The 24,123-nt window shown below is 32.1% G+C and overlaps 1 protein-coding gene across 11 annotated transcripts in view; it reads left to right on the forward strand.

Annotated features, from left to right (window-relative positions):
- LOC143256160 (MAP/microtubule affinity-regulating kinase 3-like) overlaps positions 1 to 24,123 on the forward strand; it is a 121,387-nt gene that overhangs the window by 33,461 nt on the left and 63,803 nt on the right. For all 11 annotated transcript variants that reach the window (XM_076513056.1, XM_076512975.1, XM_076513050.1 and 8 more), the window contains 5 exons: positions 3,681 to 3,751; positions 10,711 to 10,767; positions 12,901 to 13,036; positions 17,565 to 17,665; positions 23,847 to 23,966. In XM_076513056.1, the coding sequence (XP_076369171.1) occupies positions 3,681 to 3,751; positions 10,711 to 10,767; positions 12,901 to 13,036; positions 17,565 to 17,665; positions 23,847 to 23,966 (485 nt within the window). The remainder of the gene's footprint in view (positions 1 to 3,680; positions 3,752 to 10,710; positions 10,768 to 12,900; positions 13,037 to 17,564; positions 17,666 to 23,846; positions 23,967 to 24,123) is intronic.

The raw sequence follows: 24,123 nt of genomic DNA on the forward strand, positions 1-24,123 counted from the left end.
ATTCAGATCTACAGAACACATACTTAATTTTTTTCAATCACATTAACTCTATACATTCCAACATTAACTTCACATGTGAACAGGAAGAAAGCAATCAAATATCATTTCTTAACCTCAAAATTACAAGAACCGACACACAATTCAAAACAGAAATCCACCAAAAAATCACCCATACTGGACAATACGTTCCTTGGGACTCAGCACATGAAAGAAAACAAAAACTCAATATACTAAGAAACCAAATAAACACAGCCATAAAACTGTGCTCACCAGATAAAATTAACGATGAATTAGACAAAATAAAACAATATTTCATCAACATCAATACGTTTCCTTCACAAACAGTAGAAAATATACACACACACCTAGACAGAAAGCAAAATTAACCAACAAAAGTAAATATATCTCATGATTCAAAAAATCACGAAACCACATACTGCTGCATACCATATATTCCCGACATCAGCAGACAAATAACCAACATTTGGCAAAAACTAGTAACAAAATATGACATTCCAGTTAATACCAAATTTATTCGAAAACCAGGCACAAAACTGAGGTCTATACTATGTAAAAACTACACTGAAAAACACCACACCAACATTATTTATAAAATACAATGTGATAATTATCACAACTTCTATATTGGAGAAACAAGTAGAAAAATGGAAACCAGATTCAAAGAACATAAAAAGTCACTTTCACACGTTTTTGAATACTGCAAGTCAAATAAACACAACATAACCATAGAAAACACTCAAATACTAAATAAAGAAACAAACATAAACAAATGCAAAATTGAAGAAACCTTACTTAGATAACAACTTAAACCCAAAATAAACCAATATAAAGGAATGCCTTTCTACCTATATTAAATATAATAAAATAAAATTATATATTCAAACATCTAACACCGCCCTCTACATTTCGACACTCAGTTACACAACTCCTTCCAAACATGTGGTCAGCTTCCGGTCAGTTACCTCTTTCTTTCTTTGTGAACCTGACGATGATCGAAGAAGGTCGAAACGTTGTTCGCTCTTCTATGTAAAATATTTTCTCAACCCAAATGAGCCGTTATTGCATATATATTTCTCTTCAAGTGGGTTTTCTCGACATCACTGATTATTATTTCGACACGGCGATTGTACGAGAAGTGTAAGTCTTTGTGTTTTCTTAGTGTATTTGTACTTACCTGTTACCATTATGTCTGAACTAGCATACAATACAACACTATTAACAGTACATGCTTACACAATCATTAAGAAACTAAGAAATTTAAACCAAAGAATTATCAATAGAAGAAATGACATCTATTTCATTCAACAATGTAGAAAAGAACAACTAACCCCTAATTTTGTAAAGGTAAAACTTTAAAAAAATTTTAATAAATACACAAACATTATCCAAAATTTACAGAAAAAACTACTTAAAGCCATGTTGAACACAAAATACAAAGAACTACATGGCTTACAGAAACAAAAATGAACCTAGACCATCAACTGGCATGCTGCAATTAAACCAGAGACTTACGGACTAATACAAGGAAACATAAGCCAAATCAATACTAAGAACGACAGAGACAAAAAGATCTGCCACAACAAAAAACTAGAAAAACTAAGATGCAAACAACAGAAAAGACACCAACACAACAAACCGTTGACTTACCTCATAATTAACAGATCCGACCGACAATTAAACACAGACGAGATACATCTACTTAACAAAGGACTCAACTTCACAACAGCACCTAGGTACATTCCAACCATAGAAATCAAAACAAGTTTAGAAGATCTAGCCTGGAGACTTGTGATACGTTATACAGAAAACAAAAACAAGAAAACAACCAAAAACAACCGACAGAAAGAAGAAAACTTAGATAATTTTATTGACATCCAACAGCAAAACTTCCCAGGTAAAATTACAAATTTATATTTTCCAGAAACACCTAAAAACTACATCTTAAACGATTTTTTCAAAGAATTTTCTCACAAAACCATCAACATAATTTCACAAAACAGAAAGCTAAAAAACAATCTTACAAAAAGAGACATTAATTCCATTAAAAACCTAAAACAAGACAAAAATAAAAAAATTTTAAAAGCAGATAAAGGTAACGCTATAGTCACAATGAACATGAATGAATTCATCCAAAAAATGATGAACATCCTATCAGACACAAACAAATTTAAACCAATGCACACAAATCCAACAAAGACACACGAGACGCAACTAAACAAATTACTACAAAAAAAAATGGAAAAACCAACACAATTTCACAAACACTTTATTCCTACCTCCGTAAAACTGACTCGCGCACACCACAAATATACAGCATCCCCAAACCTCATAAACCAGACTGTCTATTACGACCAATAATGTCCACATATGAATCGTTTAATTACAATCTTGGTAAACACATAGCATGGGCATTCTCTAAATATGTAACATCAGCCAGCTCATTCATCAAAGACTCTTTTAATTTCAAGTCTAATCTAAATCAACTTAATCATACAGCCTTAATGGCCAGTTTCGATGTTATATCCCTCTTTACAGAAGTTCCAACCACTGAAGCCTGCAAGATAGCCTTAGAACTCTATATCCGAGACCCTAACCCAACTTTCGACATTCCCAGCAACCAATTAGCAACCCTCATAGAATTCACCACGATAAAGACAAACTTTATGTTCAACAACCACAACTATATACAAACAAATGGCCTAAGCATGGGCAACCTAGTATCACCAATTCTAGCCAATATATTTATGACACAAATTGAAACACAAGCAATTAACACAGCATTACATCCACCACTATACTGGTACAGATATGTAGATGACATGGTTGAGGGATTCAGATCTAGAGAACACATACTTAATTTTTTTCAATCACATTAACTCTATACATCCCAACATTAACTTCACATGTGAACAGAAAGAAAGCAATCAAATATCATTTCTTAACCTCAAAATTACAAGAACCGACACACAATTCAAAACAGAAATCCACCAAAAAATCACCCATACTGGACTATACATTCCTTGGGACTCAGCACATGAAACAAAACAAAAACTCAACATACTAAGAAACCAAATAAACACAGCCATAAAACTATGCTCACCAGATAAAATTAACGATGAATTAGACATGAAAACTGTGACTTTATGAAATGTTTTATCCGATTTTATAACGGTCAATAATTTCATTGAATAAATTACTTAAGTAAAATGTGTTAAATCAAATATAAAAAATAAAATAAGAAATGGAATGAGGAAGGGATAGATATGGAGATAAGGTAAGTTTATAAAGTATCATGAAAAATGGCTGAGATGTTTGAGAACTATGCAATGTATTTGAATCATTTATGTGAGGAATTGGCTTTTAGTTACATTTCTGAAATTACTTCTTTCAGTAAAATATAAGAAAGAGGTTTTAGCTGCTATGATTTGGTTATTAAAATGTAAAAAAAGATGGTATACAGATCTGCACAGGAAAAGCTCACAAGTAAATCATTAGGTAAAAAATAATAATTCACAGATTGCATAATTGGTGTTGTCCTCATTTAGTTGAAAAATATCCAGCTTCAGAGGTGTAGTTTAATGACCATATTTTATTAATGTCTAATCCATTTTGTGTAATTTTCATGAGTTGCAAAGTAATTGGGTATTTTTTAATTTCAGGTGAGGTTTTTGATTATTTAGTTGCACATGGGAGAATGAAAGAAAAAGAGGCTAGAGTGAAGTTTAGACAAGTATGTATATAATTTTTTTTTTGTCCAATTCAGTCAGCTTTAAAAAAATCATTTGTGTGCATAGGCATTTATGTTTAGTTTAGCTTAACTTGATACATACTTTTTGTCTTTGTCTTGCTGGTTTTGAAGTTTATATTTGAAATATAGTAATCCCTCTTAGATATGACTGGCCTATCTGCCATAATAAAAAAAGTCTCATCTAACAGGAATTTGTTATTCAGAATCAATAACCAGATAAGTTCAGTCTTAGCAGTTGAACACAATGGTTTATATACTGTATAGATTGTTAGATAACATAGGAAATTAGTACACTGTTTGGTAATAGTTATGATGGACAATAGCTCAATAAAGATAACATAAAATTGTTTTGTTTGTGTTTTATGTAAAATAATTTATTCATCAATCACATTATTTCATAAACACCAATGTGTCACATATTTTATTCCATACATACACAATATTACAAGTTGACACAAAATTTTCTATATTTGTTTTGCACATTTAAATGAGTCACTTTTATATGCTCATGAGTCTGGCAACTATTATATCAAGAAGTATTTTGTTGTTTTCAACTCATGATTTTAGTGACAATTTATAAAATACTGTGCAATAAATATCCAGAATTCTATATCAGAGAAACTGAAAGAAGACTGGGAACCAAATTCACCAAACATAATATAAAAAACATCTGATATTTATCACCATTGAAACTCAAAGAATTCACAGTATACGAGGTCTGTTAAAAAAATACGCAGACTGTTTGAATTACGCGGCTCCAGTTGGTTCCAGGGGAATCCGCTTGGTGTCGCTAGGTTCGCACAAATCAGCTGATTACGACTCCATTTCCCGATTGCAGATATCTTCATTTGTGTATTAGCTACGCGGTATTAAGTGAAGTGCGATTTTTTCGTTTGGTGGATTTCAGAATGAATGACCTGAAGGAGCAACGACTTGCTGTGAAATTTTGTGTTAAACTTGGAAAATCTGCGACTGAAACTTTTGCTATGCTTAACACGGCTTACTGTGATGTTGCTATGAAGCGTACGTCATGTTTCAAGTGGCATGAACGTTTTAAGGATGGCCGACAGTCCATTGAAGATGATGAGCGTCCTGGACGTCCTTCCACGTCAACTGACGACCCACACGTCGACAAAATCAACACCCTGGTGCGGGCAAATCGACGTCTGACTGTCAGAGAGCTTGCTGAAGAGTGTGGGATATCAGTTGGATCTTGTTACGAGATTTTGACCGAAAAATTGAAGATGCACCGCGTTGCTGCGAAATTCAGCTCTCAGAACTCGCGAGTTTTTGGCCAAACACTAGATCACTGTTCTACCCCACCCCCCCTACTCACCTGACCTTGCTCCTTGCGATTTGTTCTTGTTCCCCAAACTCAGAATACCCTTGAAAGGAAGAAGATTTGAGACGATTCCCGAGATTAAGGCAAATGCGACGAAGGAGCTGGAGGACATTACAAAAGAAGCGTACCAGGACTGTTTCAACAAGTGGAAACACCTTTATATGCAAAAACGGCTCGTTTTGGGTTGAGAAAATATTTTACATAGAAGAGCGAACAACGTTTCGATCTTCTTCGGTCATCGTCAGGTTCACTTGATTATTTGTTTAAATTTACAGCACTTTTATAGATACGATACCTGACGATGACCGAAGAAGGTCGAAACGTTGTTCGTTCTTCTATGTAAAATATTGTCTCAACCCAAAATGAGCCGTTTTTGCATATAAATTTCTCAACAAGTGGGTTTTTCGACATCACTGAAGTGGAAACACCGTTGGGATAAGTGTGTGTGTTGGGGAGGAGAGTACTTTGAAGGGGTCCCATACCTGTAACCTCTAAATAAAGTACGTTTTGTTTTAGGACGTTAGTCCACGTATTTTTTGAACAGCCCTCGTATCTATAAAAGTGCTGTAAATTTAAACAAATAATCAAATATTGGAAGCTATTTAACTTAATTAAACAAAACAGTAACATTCCAAACTAAAATATTCCTTGAAACTTGGAGCCTTTGATCCCAGTTCTGAAAAGGAACTATTATCTGAAAATTTAAAATTTCATGTCAGTTTTATACATTGGTATTTTTAGGTGTTAAACACCTGGTTAGGATTGTGTTAAATCCAGTTCATCTGTATTATTAACTTGCCATTGCATATTTTAAAAAAAATTTAAAAGAACCACTAAAGAATTAAGAATAAATGTTTGAACGAATTTATTGCTAGACTCTAGCCAATACTTATATCAGTGTAGTCCTCTCTGAATGTAAATACTATGTATAATGTAATTTGTTGCATTAAAACAATTTCAAGTTGATAAAAAATTCTCTAATTTCCACATTTTGTACATTATGTTGCTTTCATCATAAATTTGGTCTATATCATTGTCCACTTCAGGTTTCTGTATCAACACTTTGAGCCTTTTTCTTCACAGTGACTTCCTGTTTACAGCTTGGAACATTCACAGCATATGTGGATGTTTTGAGGCATTTCATTAGCCATGCTTAACACATAAATAGTCCATTCTATCACTCAAAAATCTTGAGTTAATAATTTTTGCATCCTGTTAGTAAATACTAATTAAATTACTTAACACCTAGGTCAATAGCTCAAAATCTACTACTTTCACTAAAAGAATAAAGAAAAATTCTGTTTGTAAAAGACAAATAACAGTTTCTGACTGATTGGTTATCTTTCAGGACCTGAAAAGTTTTAAAACAAAATACTTACATGTATGTACCAAGAAGTTTGACCTGAACACCCTGAGATATCAAAGTAACATATACTAAGCTATGAAGCAGACTCTTGTTATGTAACCTCTTTGTTTCATATATTGTATTCGCATGTTTCTGTAAATTACATTACTGATGTAAAGAGAAGTCATTACTAAGAGGTCGTTATTTAACCTTCTGCTCAAAAATCACTATCTTATGTTACATGAACCAGGAAGTTTTTCATGGGAGGTCAGATCAGTGTAAAATAATTATCTGCACAGAAAAAAAGGAAAGTCATTATTTTGAGGGGTTGTATTCATTAGGGACTACTTTATTTCTTATATAAATTACATACAAGCTAAAATGACTATTAATATAGGATTATAACAAGATGCAATATTTTGCCACCTTAACTATGTCAAAACATTGTGTAATGTCTTAATTCAGTTTTTAACTGTTGTTTTATTCCTACAGGTTTTTATAAAGTTCTTTTAGAACCCATCTTCATTTGAGAAGGTTAACTTAAATATTTATTTTAATTTATTCTTCTTTTATTGTTCTCTTGGGATTAATCAGGCATTAGAGATCATTATAGTGATTAAGTAATGAATGTTTGGTCTTTGTGTTTACTATTTCCTTTATTTCACATGTATATTTAATATGTATTAAAAAAGAATAACATTGTAATTCTTTAAATCTGTATGTTAGCTTTTTTTGTTCATAAAAAAAGAAAACTAAATGAGTTTGAAAAGTTATGTTAAACAAGAATAATGTTTCTTGTTTAAAATTAAAGATTTTCCTTTTCTCATCTGACTGAAACTCAGTAGTAAATTGGTTAAAAAAATTATTCATTAAAATAATTTTTGGAAAAACTTGTTGAAACTATTAAAGTTTATTAGTTGTTGTTTTTTTCCCTTTTATCAGGTATATAGACTAATTGGGCTATTACTGGTGTTTGTTGATCAATTATTATATGCTCACAATCCCTCATAACCAAAAAGAAAACAAAATGGGTGTGTGATAGTTTTGTAAATTTTTTTCAAACTGCAGTATTTTATTATGGTATTACTTTTTTTTAGAAGATGCATTCTTTTGTCTAGAAAATATTTTTCTACTTTTTTAAAAAAATATAACTGCTATGTTCCACTTGGCAAATGAAACAAACGAGTCAACTAAATACCACCAATATGTGGTTATCCCAAACTGATCATCTGTAAATCAAATAGTAATAATTAAATAGTGAAAACATATTTTACTGTCACCAGTAAGGGCAGTCATGTTTTTATTTTAATATATGATCACAATTTAGAATTATTAAATAGCCAGTTAGCCACATTGTTTCTGTGCATTGTTTGAATAAGACAAATGCAAAAATACTTTCAAAATATACTTATTAAACAGGTACCTAAAGTTATAAGATTTGTTAATGATTTTAATTGCTGAAAATAACTAAAAAAACCTGTATTTATCAATATCACATCTCAAAAACACTATTATATTTGTTAAAAGTAAAGAACCAGACATCAGTGACATAGCTTTATAAAACCTTAAGAAATCTCCAGTCATGTGATTTCATTTCTTACTCCGTGTGTGTATGCATATTTCTGTATCTAAGTGAATTTCTTGCACTTGATGATAATAAAATTTTCTTCAAACTTTATCCATTTGTTATTGGTTAAATTTGTAATCGTACCATATGCTATCCATTCAACCCACCTCTAAACTGTATAAGCATATCTCAAGTTCTCCAATTTTTCTTATTGAATAAAATATTTCTAACCTTCATACAGATGTAATTTAATATACAAATACTTTAGAAATGCTACTCATCTCTCTGCAGTACAAAGATTTTCACTTCCATGCTGTTTCCTGCACATGTCACAAACCTAGAACAAAGTTCCCTTCCCTATAAGTGGTTCTGTTATTTAATACATATGGGTATAATTGCAGTACTTTTCAAAGTTGTCATTAGGCATGTGCATCATCACTATGCTGGACTTATATTTTTTTCTAACTAGTAGTAGAAACAAAAGAAAATGAGTTATGTCTACAAAACTAGACCACCACATTGTCAATTTCATAGATTAACTGGATTATATATTCCCATACCCATAGTTTTGACACCTTTTAAACTTTTCAATGTTTTCACAGGAGTAATCCAATATTATCATGGAAAGTGGAGATACTGTAATATAACCATCGTTGTGTATCTCATGATTGGTTCCATTTTGACTCAAATCCAGGATACATGATCACCACCTGCTTGTATTAGTTTAGTTAAGCCTGTCCAACCTTGTGTCTTGTTACAGTTGTCTCCATGCCTCCTTTTGCTTCTTATTTCCTCTAATTTCTGGATTAGGTAGTTTAATTTTCGTCCTTTGCTGCTTGGATTCTACAGGTATATGTGTCTTGTTTTATCTTTTTCCAGTAATTTTTGCTGAATTTTCAGTTTAAGTATTTTAATTTTGTCCTTCTGTTTTATCTTTTCATTTACTTGTCTTCACCTCTTACATGACTTCTTTATTCATTCTTGTGTTTCACATTCATTTGGGCTATTTCTATCATTACTCTGTCAGTTGCACTGGAGCAACATGCACATACTTGTTTTTCACATTTCCCTCATTTTTATTCTATTTTTATTCCATTTACCTGTTTTGTTTTTGCCAGCCATTCACCCTTACTCTTCATCATTGCAAATGGGTGGTTCCTCCCTTAATCTATTCACCACTCATTTCCTCCAGATCATCTTACTTTTCTTTATTTCACTTTCTTTTGACTTTTTGAAAGTAACTTATCCATTTATATAAAGGCCAGTTATAGAGTGGCTTTGTCAACAACCTAATGTCTCTTTCCTGGCCATTCTTTTATTCTTTCTCCAGTTATTATCGACTATTTCCGAGATGTTATCAAGAGTTACCCTCTTTGGCTAACACCTCCTCTAAACTGAACTGAAACTTTTCTGTTACTCTTTAGGGTTTCACATATTCACCATTTGAACCTTTCAAGACTTGTTTAAGGCATCATCTTTATTTAAAGACAAATTTTCATTTGTAGTTTGCTAAAAGAAGATGCCTCTCGTTTTTCCTTTAACTCCATCCATATAATTTATTGTAGGAATACTTTGATTTTATTTCTGGACTGTCTTTTTCTGTCCAAAACTTGGCCAACCTGGGAGAGTGCATTTCTTACAATTTTTCTTTAAGTGATTCTTCCAATCTCTTTTTTCTTCTTTGTCTTTTTTGGGCATTTCAGTATTATATCAATCATACTATTCTAATATGCATCTTTTGTCATTGTCTTTTTCTTGCCATGTCAGTCTTGTTCTTGACAAAGCTCATCATCTTCTATTTTTACACGTCAACTTTGTAGAGTTATACAGTTTGTTTGTTCTGTCATGTAAGTGGATTCCAGTCAGCAATAATAATAATAAAATAACACAATAATTTATGATGATTATGAAGTCAGGCAAATAGACTGAATACATATGTAGTTAAGGTAACGAAAATAACAGATAAAATATATAGAAGGTTTTAGCAATTATGACAATAAAATTTGACAATTTTCAGCTTGAAAAATTGCTTAGCACTTGAAACAGTCAACATTTTGACTCCATATATTGACAGAGAAATTTTTAGTAAAAATACTTCATTAAAAATTCTGATCTTTCTATTTATAACAGTCTTTTACAAACTTTTCACAATTGTATACTTTTAGGTGTTTAACAGAGTTACACAAGCACTTAGTTTGATAATTTTGTTTTCTAGGGTGTTTAAAAATACTGTGTGAGCATAGAAGTTAAATTGTCAGTTTTCTATTTCAGTGTTTTTACAGTGCACTGCAAAGACAGAAAACATAGCTTGGTACAGTTTTGAATTTCAGGGTTAAGAAACCTCCCACCCTACCCCAACTATTATAATTTTAGTATTTCTTCCATTCTTTTTTGCTTTTGTTGAATTTTTTGTTATTGAATAAATATTTCACATAGATGTATAAATAGCAGTAAAACCCAACTATGATCATTTTTTTACTTGATTGTTTTGGAATAATAAAAATATACCTAATTATGAAGTTTTGAACTTAGGAAATTGTTTTATGAAGCAATTTGTCAAGTAATATATACAGCTATTTATACCTGTGTTACATAGATATAGCTATTTATTTTGTGCATTGTATTGATGTTTATATTTTGTTTAGTTCTTAAAAATATGTTAAATGTTTATCTTTTAAACTTTCTAGATTGTTTCAGCTGTACAGTATTGTCACCAGAAAAGAATAATACACAGGGATTTAAAAGTATGTATACTGAATATTTGCTATCACTGAATTAATGTGAATGTATATATATTAAACAAATATATTTATGTGAACATTTTGTTGTGTCATATTTTTCTTCAAAGAAATGATTCACTGTTGATATAATACTTTTATTTAAATCTTGTAGTGTAAAGTATACATTGACATGAGGTATTAGGAATTCATTTCTTTGTAAACTTTTTATGATATTATACATAAGGAAGTTTTTTTTGTAGTAGCCATACCAGTTAGCACATTTCTACAGTCACTTTTGTATAAAAAATGTAATAAATAAATAGAGTTAAACTTCATTTTGAACATATTTGTAGTAAAGTGGTTCTTCTGGTTTAGTAAGATGCCCAGACAGTCAAATTAGATAGTTTGAGTATAATGTTTGATGAATGTAAGGGTGCAAACTAGTAAGTGTGGGCATGCAACTATTAAACAGAAAGTTTTTGTGTTACTGTAAACTTAGCAGTTTATTGTTTTATATTTTGTCAATAATTATACAAATAGTGTGATCAAAATGGCATATTATGTCAATATTTGCATATAAATTATCATTGTGTTGTAACCAATGAGTCACTTACAGAATATGAAATATGTATATGTAACTCTTTCTTTATGGGCCTGATAATCTTGACTGATCTTGCAACCAGTAGATAACAATGCATAATCTTAATTTTTGGTGTATTAAGTGCATTTTCTCAAAATCTGGCAAGCATTTAGTAAACATAATATTTTGTACACTAAAAATCAAATCTAATCTAAATTTTTGCAATGGACACTTTACAATTTCTTTTAATACAAGTCACTCTGCTGCATTAAAATTAAAGACCTTTATTATTAGTGTATGTAAATAACATTAATGTTATGATATGTTTTGATTAAATGTTTTATTTTATCAAAGTTTAAAGTCATTTATTTCAAAATAATTCTTTAAAAACTACTTAAAGCTTCATAAGTATTGCCACGTGACCAATGAGCTAGGAAAAGTCTCTAGTTTGGCTCTCTGTATTTTCAGTAATACAATGGTAGTTCATTAGAGGTACATTTAAACACTAAGATGCTTAGATAATGTTCTGACTCTTTCATTTGAAAGTTCTGTGGATGAATACAGTTGGAACAAATAATTAATTGTTTCCCTCTCTGACAGCTGCTACAGTTTTATTTGAGCTTTGTAATCTCCATGTAGATGTTATATACACATGTATAATCATTAGAAAGAGCTTATTTATAGTATAATCCAACAATGGTTGTATAGAGTATATGAAATTGACTGTAGTTAGGTTGGCTGTTTAATTTGCTCTAGTACTTATGTTTTTTCTGACCTAACTGTTATAGTTAGAGACTATTTAAATTGTGTTTAAATCTTACTATTATGTTTTAGTTATTTATGTTTCAAAATGCATAATTAACAGGGTTAAACATTTTAAAAATATACCTCACATTTTGTGTCCCTTCTCAAGATTTACAATGTTATGCACTGAATGAAAATTTTGCCAAGGGGTTGCTCATGTCTTTTAGAAAAAGCTGTAACATGCTTTGAGGACACCATTGACTTGTATCATGATGAATAATAAGTGGTAAAGGATGAAAGATGAAGATATATTATTAAAAATTAACTATACATGGAAAGGTATTAAATTACAAATGTGACAAAAGAAAAGCTTCTAAAGATATTCCACATAAAATACGAAGGTATGGAAATAAGGAAAAGTATTTATATTCTTATAATGAAAATTGCTTTATACTCAAACTTATTCAAAGTCTGAATGCAAATCAAATAACAACTATAGATAAATAACATTTTTATTAGAAAAGTGTTATGAAAATAATGCCATATTTTGTGTACAAGATACTTTAATGAAATCCAACCAGTTTTTGTGTGGAAAGCACAGAATTACTATATTTTTGTTGCTTAAATGTATTTCCCTAATTGAACAGATTGTAATTATGAATGCATGTGCAGAAAGGCTTAAGTTTAAATAAACGTTTTGAGCTACATTTCTGTAAATATTTTTTTCATTAAGATTTTTATGTTTCAGTTCAGTTATAATGTACACAAAATATTAGAAACTGTAATGATCTTAGTGTGTCAGTACCTTAGAAAAAACATTGTATATTTTCTAGGCTGAAAACTTGCTTCTTGATGCAGAAATGAATATAAAAATAGCAGACTTTGGCTTCAGTAATGAGTTTTCTCCTGGTCAGAAGCTTGATACATTTTGTGGCAGTCCTCCATATGCTGCTCCTGAATTGTTTCAAGGTAGTTCTTTATATCTCAAATATTTTGATAATTTGTGAATTATATTTATGCATGTTCTTTTATCACTTCATTAACTACTTTTTCACAATTGTTTGAAATTGGGATGTCAGAATATACTGCTATTCCATTTTAATTTGTATATTGTTGTGTATAAATGTGGTATTTTCAGTTAAACTTCATTATCATTTGAAAAGCAATGGGATAGGTCCATTGAATAACTGGAGATCTGATACAATATCTGTTACAGAGTAATACTTAATTTCTGTGAATACTTGAGTTTGTGAAATTTAAATAAAAAGATTGTACATAATGTAAAATACAAAAGCTCAATATTTATTAGTCCATAAGCTTTTACATACATTGATTAGTTGTGGCAATTGTTTTGTCTGTGTAATGAAAAAACATATAAAGACCTGTGTTTGAAAGTTCTAGGAAATGATATTCACATTCTTATGGTTTATGACAAATATATGAATTTCACGCTGCTAACCCCAAGGTTTTTTTGACATAATAAATGAAGTAGAGCTGCAATGAAACATAAACTTGAAATAAAAATGGATTTATTAAACAAAATGTACTTATGTAAACATGAAATTCCATTTAAAAAATAAAAAAAATGCTTGTTATTGTTTAAGTTCACTTTAAAATATTATTTTTAGTCTTGTATATTATTTAAAACCAAAGGAGAGTGTGTGATTAGTAATAAGTTAAGAATAGACAAAATTTCCATTTTACAGATGATAAAAACTTTTTAAGAGATTTTAAAATAATGTACTAAAACAAAAAAAAAGTTCAAATCTGGAACAAATATAAATATCATAATCATATCTTATAAATACCATTTTATAATGTAATTTTTCAAGGTATTAAAGATCATAATGCAAAAAAAAACTAAAGTTATCAATAATAACAGCTTTATGTTTCTTAAACTACATGCATTCATGGAAGTTTTTGTAAAGTTTCAAACAATTTCATCCACTACTTTTATTATTAAAATGAAATATAGGAAGACTTTTCTGGATAGGAGCTGTTATTTTTATTTCATTTAACTTCTGCAATATTATGTAATGATTAAATTAAACATTCTTTATTTCACATGTAATTTCAGGTGAGTTGTCATTCTTCTCTAAGCACAGGAGAGGTTATAACAAAAAGATACTACCTGCCTTATAATTTAAGGATACTGCTCTATTTTGTACAACATGCAACATTACAGTCATGTATCCCATGGGCAGAATGAGTGTGATTTCAGTAGAATGTCAAAAGAACAATGGAGATAGAATAAAATTAATTTTTTTGACCACAGCTTGTGTTAAAACTGCATATACTTGTAATACCCAATAAATTTTGAATGTAAATTTTCAATTACCAGACTTTTTGTCTGTCTGTGTCACTTACTTGAGATTTACCTTCAAAGAAACAAATAATTTTAATTTAAAATCATTACACTCTGTATATGTGCTTTGGTAAAGGAATATGTTAGTTTGCTCTTGCCCTTGTTACAAATGACACAAACCTTTAACAAAGAAAACAGAATATATATTAAAAAAAATCCTTTAACAATGAATTACACATTAATCTTCTTAAAACGATGCAAGCACACACTCATACAGGCAAATAACTCATTTGCTTCAGGCTTCACCCCAAATTGGTCTTTAGAGTTTCAATACTGTAATTTTAATATTTTGTGTGACTTCACAAAATATTGTAAGCTTTCCACAAGCATCACAAGTGTTTGGTAGACAAAAAAAATCAGAATATTTAATGAAGTAATTTGACTAAAGATTATTTCTGAACATATGCAGTCAAAGAATTGACTGCTTCAAGTGGAAAGTGATTTTCATCTTTCAATTAAAAATAAATTTTCTTCTGAAAGTTATGTAATCTCTAAAACCTCCCAAATAAATATCAAACATCTTTTTTTCATTAAAACTTTAATTTTGTCTTTCAAGATAGACTCCAAATTGTAACATGAAACTACAATTGTTTATTTATCCTCAGTAGTTTAAAGCTTTTAATAGTATACATCTATTTATACATAATTTCATTGTTTTATTGCTCTTTGAACTGTGTCTGACAATTAATTTTTCCACACAAGTTGTAAATCACTTAGTGGATGTGCAGCACAAGTTCTTGTATCAAATTACATAATGCATGAGCTGCATGTGAGATTACCTAATGAAGAATTTTTATTATCATTAATATTTCATTGTACTACCAAATATAACCTTGCTGAACCTAGTGTGTTTTTTTCATGTGTATTATTTATTTATTATTATAAATGTAACTAAAATTTAAAGATTAGAAATATAGTACTTATCTGGGTGTTTTTTTGTTTTTTTTTGGCTGTTAATTGTCAATGATACTTAAGATTTTTATATTCTTAATGGTACAATTACACTAAATAATGTTTTTATCTAATTGCACAATGCACTAAGGACACAGAATAATGATATGCAAAAGAGCGGTATCCTATAATTCTCATAACTATCTGACATTCTATCTATGATAAGAGCCTTTAAAACTCAAGTAAACTTACCAGTGTGATTCAAGAAAATAGACAATTACATGTACAGAAAGCAACATAATATGTCATTTAATATATCACAACATTGACATTATTTTGGTTACAAATAATATGGAATAAGGCATCAGCGAGAATTGTTGGTAATTGATGACAGGTGGATGTGGTATGTGGGTATGATTTTCTATTTCATGGCACTGTAACCAAATAAAATTGAAAGCTGTAAAAATTGTTTTTTCTAAGAAATATCTTTATTATAATGAGTAACTTACATCAATTTTGTTGTTCTTGGAAGGGTGGTAAATAAATGAGAGAAAAGGGAAGACCTAAAGAGCAAATGTCGATATTCTTGTATGAGATTAAGTGTTTTTAAAAATATTCCTTAGAAAATCACGAATCTAAATAATATTAAAACTTGATTTATTAGCTGCATTTGGATGCCAAGTTTATTTGTATACAGTGATAATAAAGTAGTTTAATTGAATTTTGAATGTTACTTTAAAAAATTGTCAAAACTGCATGTTTACCTGCCTATAACAAGAGGATCAAGATTGTTTCATGAAGACTACAACTACCAGGAGTCATTTATTCAGGAGCTGTGAGTGTACTATTGATATATGCAATTACATGTTTTGCTACAACCTGAAACTGCAATAACACTTCAATCTCACTGCCACTGGAGTTGATATCCGAAAATCCTGTTGTGAAAATGTTGTCCACATTTCTTACTCCAACCAAAGCTTGCTTAAACTTTATTGAGAGGTGATAATGGTGTTATAATCTCAGATAAGTTGATCACAAACCATAGATAGTAAAAAGCAAAACCTAGGAAACTGCAGTCTTTTAGATTGGTCATAGGCTAAGGTAAATTTTACACCACTGCTGTATTTTCAGGATTTGTGAATATTCCATCTCTACCTGCAATATGGTCAAGAAATTCTAGTTCCATGTATGTGAATGCAGATTATCCTGATTTTCTTTTCCACTTGGACTCTTTTTATTTGCTGGGATACCATTTTTAGGTTCTGGTTGCAGACTTCAATATAGCCAAACACTAAGGCATCATCAATATAGATCAAGCACTTTTCCCATTGCAACTCCACCGAAAGATCCATTAGCCTCTCAACAGTGAGAGATTGCATTACCAAATTGAATTGGATCTTGTAATCAAGCCACCTGCTGTACTAAGTTACAAACTTCTGTTATAAAACAATATATTTAAGATAAATTTAATAGTAAGAGTATGAATATATATCTAAGTATTTGTGCAAGATAGTTGTTTAAAAAGTAAATTTGAATGAGTCCTTTACTGTATGTGTAACTTGCTTAGAAATAACTGGCTGACTGAGCAGAATTTCTGAATAATTGAAGTAATGAAAGATAATTGCATCATCATGCATTTGACTAAATATATCTTTGTCTTATAAGTAATTTTCTCAAAAGAAACTTGTATTTTAACTATTATATGCTCTTTTCTGGGACTGGAAAAAAAATAACCTAAGTCTAGATTACAACTCATGAACAAGTTAAGGAAAATTTAAAGCTTTGACTGCTGGTAATGATTTGACAACCTGCAAAACATGGTGTATATTATTGAAACAGTCAGTATTTTTGTGGAGTGAAGAGAATCGTACTTATCTACAGATGTATCATTAGTTTTAATAGTTTCTGAATACACATTCTAACAATACCTACTGTTCAGCATCAATGTAATAGACCACATTTGGTTTTATTTTATTTGAAGACTTACATAAAAACATTATTAAGTATCATAAATGTAGTGCTTATTTGTAGGAAAACACTTCATTTGTAAATGTAATATTTGAAATGCATTTAATTTGTTACAAACTGCTCTCCTTAGAGCATTTTGCAAAATATCAGAGCTCATAACCCTGACTGGGCTTCATTGCCCATCCAGTGTAATTACAAAGCTTTTCATATGGCTAGTAAAAAATATTCTAATGCTACAGAAAAAGTTAATATGAGCTTTTTCTTCTTTTGTAGGAAAAAAGTATGATGGCCCAGAAGTTGATGTGTGGAGCCTTGGAGTAATCCTCTACACACTAGTCAGTGGTTCACTTCCTTTTGATGGTGCAAATTTAAAGGTAAACTTCAAAATTTAAAGATTATCATACCAATTATCAACTATTTGAATATGTTTCTGAAATTGGTTTTTAACAATTAATTAGAAATCCCTCTCTACAAATTTAAGTGATACATCCTGGTGACAGCTTTAGAAGGAAATCACCTCTCCAGGATCATCAGTTTGCATTTTTGTATTTATTTTATTGCATCATGATTTAGTGTGTTCTTTTTAAGTGCTAAATCAAATTTTTAAATAATTTTTCATATATTGTATAGATAATTATAAATAAAAGAAGAGCAAAAATTTAAATTAAATTTAAATATCCTTTGAAGAACAGAAACAACAGAATGAACAGTCATCATGAAATACATTAATCTGGAAAATAAAATGTAGCTTAATAGTTTTTAAAGACAATGATTTTGTCATGTGTTTAATATGTAGATATAGTTTAATAATGTACACTTCCAAATCATACTTACCTCCACTGCCACTTAACAACTGTTACTTGTCTGCTAAAATATCTTATTTGTCCATTTATTTCTTGCCCTAATAGGGTAGAAGAGAAAGAGGTGCAATGCTTAAAGACTGTTAATAATATCACCTGCTTACAGGCTCAGAAATTATTGTCCCATATCTCGGACATATGCTGCTGCACTCCATTCCACTACCACAGTGGGAGTGCAGATGGATCTTTCCATGCCTCCAACAGAGTCATTTGCAAAACATTTTAAGAATTTTGTGCCCTCCATAATTAAAAAAGTTGATGCATCTGTGTCTACTTCCATTTCTGTCCCTACTGCTCCTTCCAATGACTGCTCAGTTTCACTTCCATAAGGTTTAAATGTTTCATTGGGTCCATCCTCTTCTGCAGCCCCAAAAACTAAATCGATCATTCATTCACACCCTCAGTCATTGTAATCTTTATCCACGTACACAGTTCTGCCTACTTGACCCAGGGCAGGATCCATTGAGGTTGATAGATCTTTGTCCAATAAAGAAAAAAACATAGTCGTAGTCAGAATATCTCCCTGCCACATTCTCCTCCACATAAATTACAATGGCCACTCTGATCCAGTTGAACTGTCGAGGTTTTCAATCAAATTTAGATGACATTAAGGATTTAAATGATTCTTACCATCCTGTATGCCTCTCCTTACAGGAAACATTTCTGAAACCTGCTGATACAGTTACCCTTCGGCAGTTTTCCTTGTATAGAAACGACAGGTCATGATGTATGAGTGCATGTTGGGGTGACATTGCTGGTTGATCAACATGTAACCACCCTATCCTTGTCACTTTATACACCTTTGGAGGCTATAGCCATTCATGTTTCCTTGGGTTGTACCATCACTATTTGTTCTCTTTACCTGCCTCCTGAAGAGATCTATAATCAGTCAGACCTTGATGCTCTCATTGAGTAGTTACCATCCTCATTTTTACTACTGGGGGATTTTAATGGTTATAATCCTCTTTGGGGTGGTACTAGTATTGATGGGAGGGGTTGTACTATAGAGCATATGCTCTTGGACCACAACCTGTCTTTCTTCAAAACTTGTTCTTATACTTATTTCATGCACCTTGTCAGTCTTTTACTGCTATAGTTCTTTCTATCTGCTCCCCTTCACTTTTCACTTACTTTTCTTGGAGAATTGATGGTAGTCCATGGGGCAGTTATAATTTTCCTCATTTTGAGAGAGACTGGCTGTGGTCGATGCCATCTGACCCAGGGCCCTTGATGGAAGTTACCCTTCTTTTACCAATCTCTCAGGACTTGACCTTCCATCATGTGTGAGCCATTGATAGATGACTGTGTGGCAGCAGTAACTTTGTTCTCCAATGAGCTACTCAGTGTATTCCTAAAATCTTGACATTATCCTCATTCTTGTTGGAATCCTGACTGCCATATGACAAGATTAAGTTCAAGAACAGGCTTGGGATGCCTTTCATAGATATCCCACACTTTTAAACCACATTGCATTTCAGCAGGTCCATGCACATGCTCGACAGGGCAGACGTCAAAGCCAGAAGGAATCTTGGATTAAATACACCTCTTGTATTTCTTATACCACCATTTCCAAAGTCATGTGGGACAAAATTCAAAAGGTTAGTGGCCAATATACTTCTACCTCCCCTTTTCAATCTTGTTCTCTGAGAGCCAGAAAGTTGCTGATACCCAGAGCATCATCAATACTCTCTACAAAAGCTTTTCTCATGTTTCTGTCACTTCTACTTCATCTCCATCTCCTTAGTCATCAAAACATGGGCAGAACAATCTCCTCTTTCCTTTTAGGATGATCATCTCTATAACTATAATCACCCCCTTACACTGGTGGAACTTGAACTTGCTCTTTATCAGTCTGGCAGTATATCAGTTGGACCTGATGATATTCATTACAAGATGGTGCACCATCTCTCTCTTGCTATTCTTTTGATTAATTTTAACCAGATCTGGCAGGAGAATGTTTTTCCCGATGATTGGCATCGTGCTATTGTACTCCCTTTTCCTAAACCTGGGAAGGATCCCAAGATTCCTTTGAACTACCATCCAATTGCTTTGACAAGCTATCTCTGTAAGATTTTAGAGAGGATGGTTAATGCTCGTCTTTATTGGTTCCTCAAATCAAACAACCTCCTCTCACCCACTCAGTGTGGGTTCCAAAGACGTTGCTTCACCATGTACCACCTGATTCGACTTGAAACATCAGTCAGGGAAACCTTTCTCAAACAACAACATCTTGTGAGACCTCCACTCGTATGGGTTGCATGGCAATTTACTGATGTTTGTTAAACATTTTTTAATCATTTGGCAATTCTAGGTCCATGTGGGTTTGACACATTCATGTTCTTTCCCATAGGAACTTGGAATCCCTCAGGACTGTGTCTTGAGTGTCACACTTTTCATTATAGAGATTAATGGCATCAGTGGACAACTATAGTTACAAATGGTCTCTGTGTCGACGATTTTCACATCTCATGTGAGACATCAAATATGAGGTATATTGAATGGCAGTTACAGACTGCTCTCAATCACTTACTGATGTGGACCACAGCAAATGGTTTCAACCTTTCTCTCTCTAACATGTGCTTTTGTTGTCAACAGGGTATTCCCCCTGATCTTGAACTCTGTATTGGTGAAGCTGTGCTTTCCATCGTCCCTTCGGCAAAGTTCTTGGACTTATATTTGACTGTAAGCTGACCTTTATTCTACACATCTACATGTCAAGTGTGTAAGGGCAATGAATGTCCTTCATGTCCTCTCTTCCACATTTTGGGGGCAGATTGATGTTCCATGCACAAAATCTATTGTGCCCTTATTCACTCTGGTCTGTGACTTTGCCACGACTTCAGGTCCACGATGTGTTGGACCCTCTTCACCATCAGAGGCTTTAGCTCTGCACAGGGGCTTTCTGCACTCCTTTAGATCAGATTTTATACACTGAGCCCCATGAAACCACGCTACACCTTTGTCATTTGCAACTGTTTTTAATGTATGCTTCAATACTTTGATCTTTACCACAGCATCCCACATGGGGTTGTGTTTTATTTCCTCAGTGGGCCACACTTTTTCATAATAGATGGTCTTCCACTGTTCCTTTTAGCCTTCGTCTCCAGGTGTAGTTGAATGAATTAGGTCTGTCTTTGGATGACATAGCGGTATCCTCAGATCAGTTCATCCTACCATGGCTAATTACTATCCCCAAATGTGACCTTTCTTTGAGTCATCTGAAATAGGCAGATACTCTTGATTATAAGTTTTGCTTTCTTTTTGCTGAACATCTTTTTGACTGTCTTTCCATTCCCATTTATACAGATTGTTTGAAATGAGATGACTCTGTGGGCTCTGCCATTGTTTTCTGTGATTCAGTTGTTGCACACAGAATCCCCTCTACAGTTCCTGTGTTCACTGCCAAATTGTACACCATTTCTCTTGCCCTTGATCACGTAGAAGCTATGCAGTACATGAACTGTACTATTTCTACTGATTCACTTAGCTCTCTGTTAGCCCTGGAACAGTTTCAAGTCAGTTCTCAACCTATTTTTGCTGATTTTCAAAACTGACTGTCCAATTTTTCTTTCAACATCTTCTTCTATCCAGTTATTTTGTTGGTATACATGGTAATGAGCTCACTGACACCACAGCTAAGCCTGTCTGCTCTAGTACTATCACTGCTGTGCCTGTTCCATACATGTTCCTTTATTCAAGGCTCAGCTCTGTGCCAATTGGCAGTCGACTTGGAGTGAGCAACATCAGAACAAGCTTTTCCAAATAAAACCCTATATTGGACTTTGGGGGTCTTGTTTTCATAAGAATCAGAAAGAGGAAGTTGTCCTTGCTTGACTACATATTGGTCACAGTTTTTTAACTCATTGTTTTCTTTTATCTGGGACTGATGCATCAATGTGTTGTTTGTGTGACACTGAGGTCACAATAAGCCACATTTTACTGTCTTGCTGTCGTTATGACTCTTAACTATGGCACCATTTTAGACATGTTTTATCCCAAGGTTTACCCTTAACATTGAACAGTGTCATCGGTGATGGTGACACTGTCCACCTTACAAATTTTTTTAGTTTTTTAAAGGTCATTGGCCCTATTTAACACTATTTAAGCTTGTAATACATAAATTAAATCTTTTTTATTATTCCTTTGTGAAGTAAAACTAGTTTGATATGAAATTGGAAAATGGTCATCATAATGTCAAATAACTCGACACCAGGACTGGAAAGGCCAACTTCAGGTGACTAATGCTGATGTTTGAACTTACCCGTTAGTTATCCTGGTGAGTTATAATAATTAAAATTATGCTACAGAAAGTTCTTTAAAACTGGTATTACTGTAATTTCTCTCTTACTGCTGTAAACTAGATATAAAAATTAGATTTGATGCTATTTAAATTTTAATTCAAAAATTTAACTTTGTTTTGTTTTACCTTGATTTCTTTTTTACAAATTTTAATACTTTTACTTTACTTTAAATTTTTACCCAGTGGCTTTGTGCCATAAAATGCCAAACCCACCACTATCACCAAGCTTTGGGGTGCTGTTTTTCAGGTTTATTCAGGTGGAGGATATGGTTTGTTTGTCTCAGTGTTGCTTACTTTCTTTTCGTGATTCTGTTGGTTTTTTAACACATCACACTCTGTGGCTACAGGTTGGGATCCAGTCACAAGTATATCAATATTTAATGTTGTGGTGGTCCAATTGACCTAGCCACCAGTGTGGTATATTGGAACCAAGACCCATTAAATCAACTCCTTGTAGTGGAATTTTGGCTCTCTGATTTGGACTGGCCTGCAGTGATGATCACTCATATAGAATTCTATTTTGATTCAGGAACTAAGTGTAGAATGAATAGCATACCTGTTGTTGATATAGCAGAGTTCTCTCACCTGGGTACACCTATAATTTGTGCAGATAGTGCCTTCATTGACTCTTCCACTTTCTCAATATGGGATTCTAGCTATAAGTGGCAGCAGAGGTTAGTATATTTTGGAAGTTAATGTCTTCCTAAATTGAAAATGTATTACCAAATAATATTCATCTCCATTTATATTCTCTTGCCCTACCTTACCACTAAGAACTGATGTTAGAAACTGGAGTGGTATCAATCATGAAAAAGAGCTACAATTTGGTGGTTTTTTTACAATACCAGGATAGAGGGCATATTGGTGTAGATACATAGTGTTGCAAAACGTTAATTACCAAGAACAATTGATTGGAATACAAAAGACTGGAGTAAGCAAGAAAAAATCACACTAATGTATGGATAGGCAAAGATGAAACCCTTGATTAATAGCTATAAGTGACAGTGAAGGTAAGTATAGTTGAAAATACATTTTCAGTTTAGGAAAATGTTAACTTTTATTGTTGTACTTGAAAGCCCACAACTAGAAGTCTTAAGATATTAGGTGCACTTTTATAAGGAATTAAAATTCATCATTTTTTTTTTTATTAAAGTTATGTGAAGTTTGACAGTATTGTTAATCAGCATGGCTAGTTGAAGTTAAGCTTCTTCACTGTATAATAGCTTTTTTGCTTTATGTAATATAATAGGGAATTTGTTTTTTCATTAAAACTATTTCATTTTTGTTTTTCATGTTCCTTCAAAATAACCTTTTATTATTAATCCCTAGGATTATATTGCCAGAATATCGTGGTCAGTTAAAACTGTAAAAACAAAAAAAACTGATTTTTTGTAGGAGCTTCGAGAAAGGGTGTTGCGTGGAAAATACAGAATACCATTCTACATGACCACAGACTGTGAAAACTTATTAAAAAAATTCTTAGTTTTAAACCCAACAAAAAGAGCTTATTTAGAAGTAAGTTATAGTGTTTGATCTATCAGATTAATCAGTTTTGCTTATGTTTGTTCAATCTAAGTATGTTTTTAACATTTCATGGTTATTTACCTTATTTAATTTAATTTTTTAAAACTTCATCTAACTCATTTGAGTAATGTGTGAGTTTCCTGGGAAT

This window comes from Tachypleus tridentatus, chromosome 1 (assembly GCF_004210375.1).
Source record: "Tachypleus tridentatus isolate NWPU-2018 chromosome 1, ASM421037v1, whole genome shotgun sequence".
Taxonomy (NCBI): domain Eukaryota; kingdom Metazoa; phylum Arthropoda; class Merostomata; order Xiphosura; family Limulidae; genus Tachypleus; species Tachypleus tridentatus.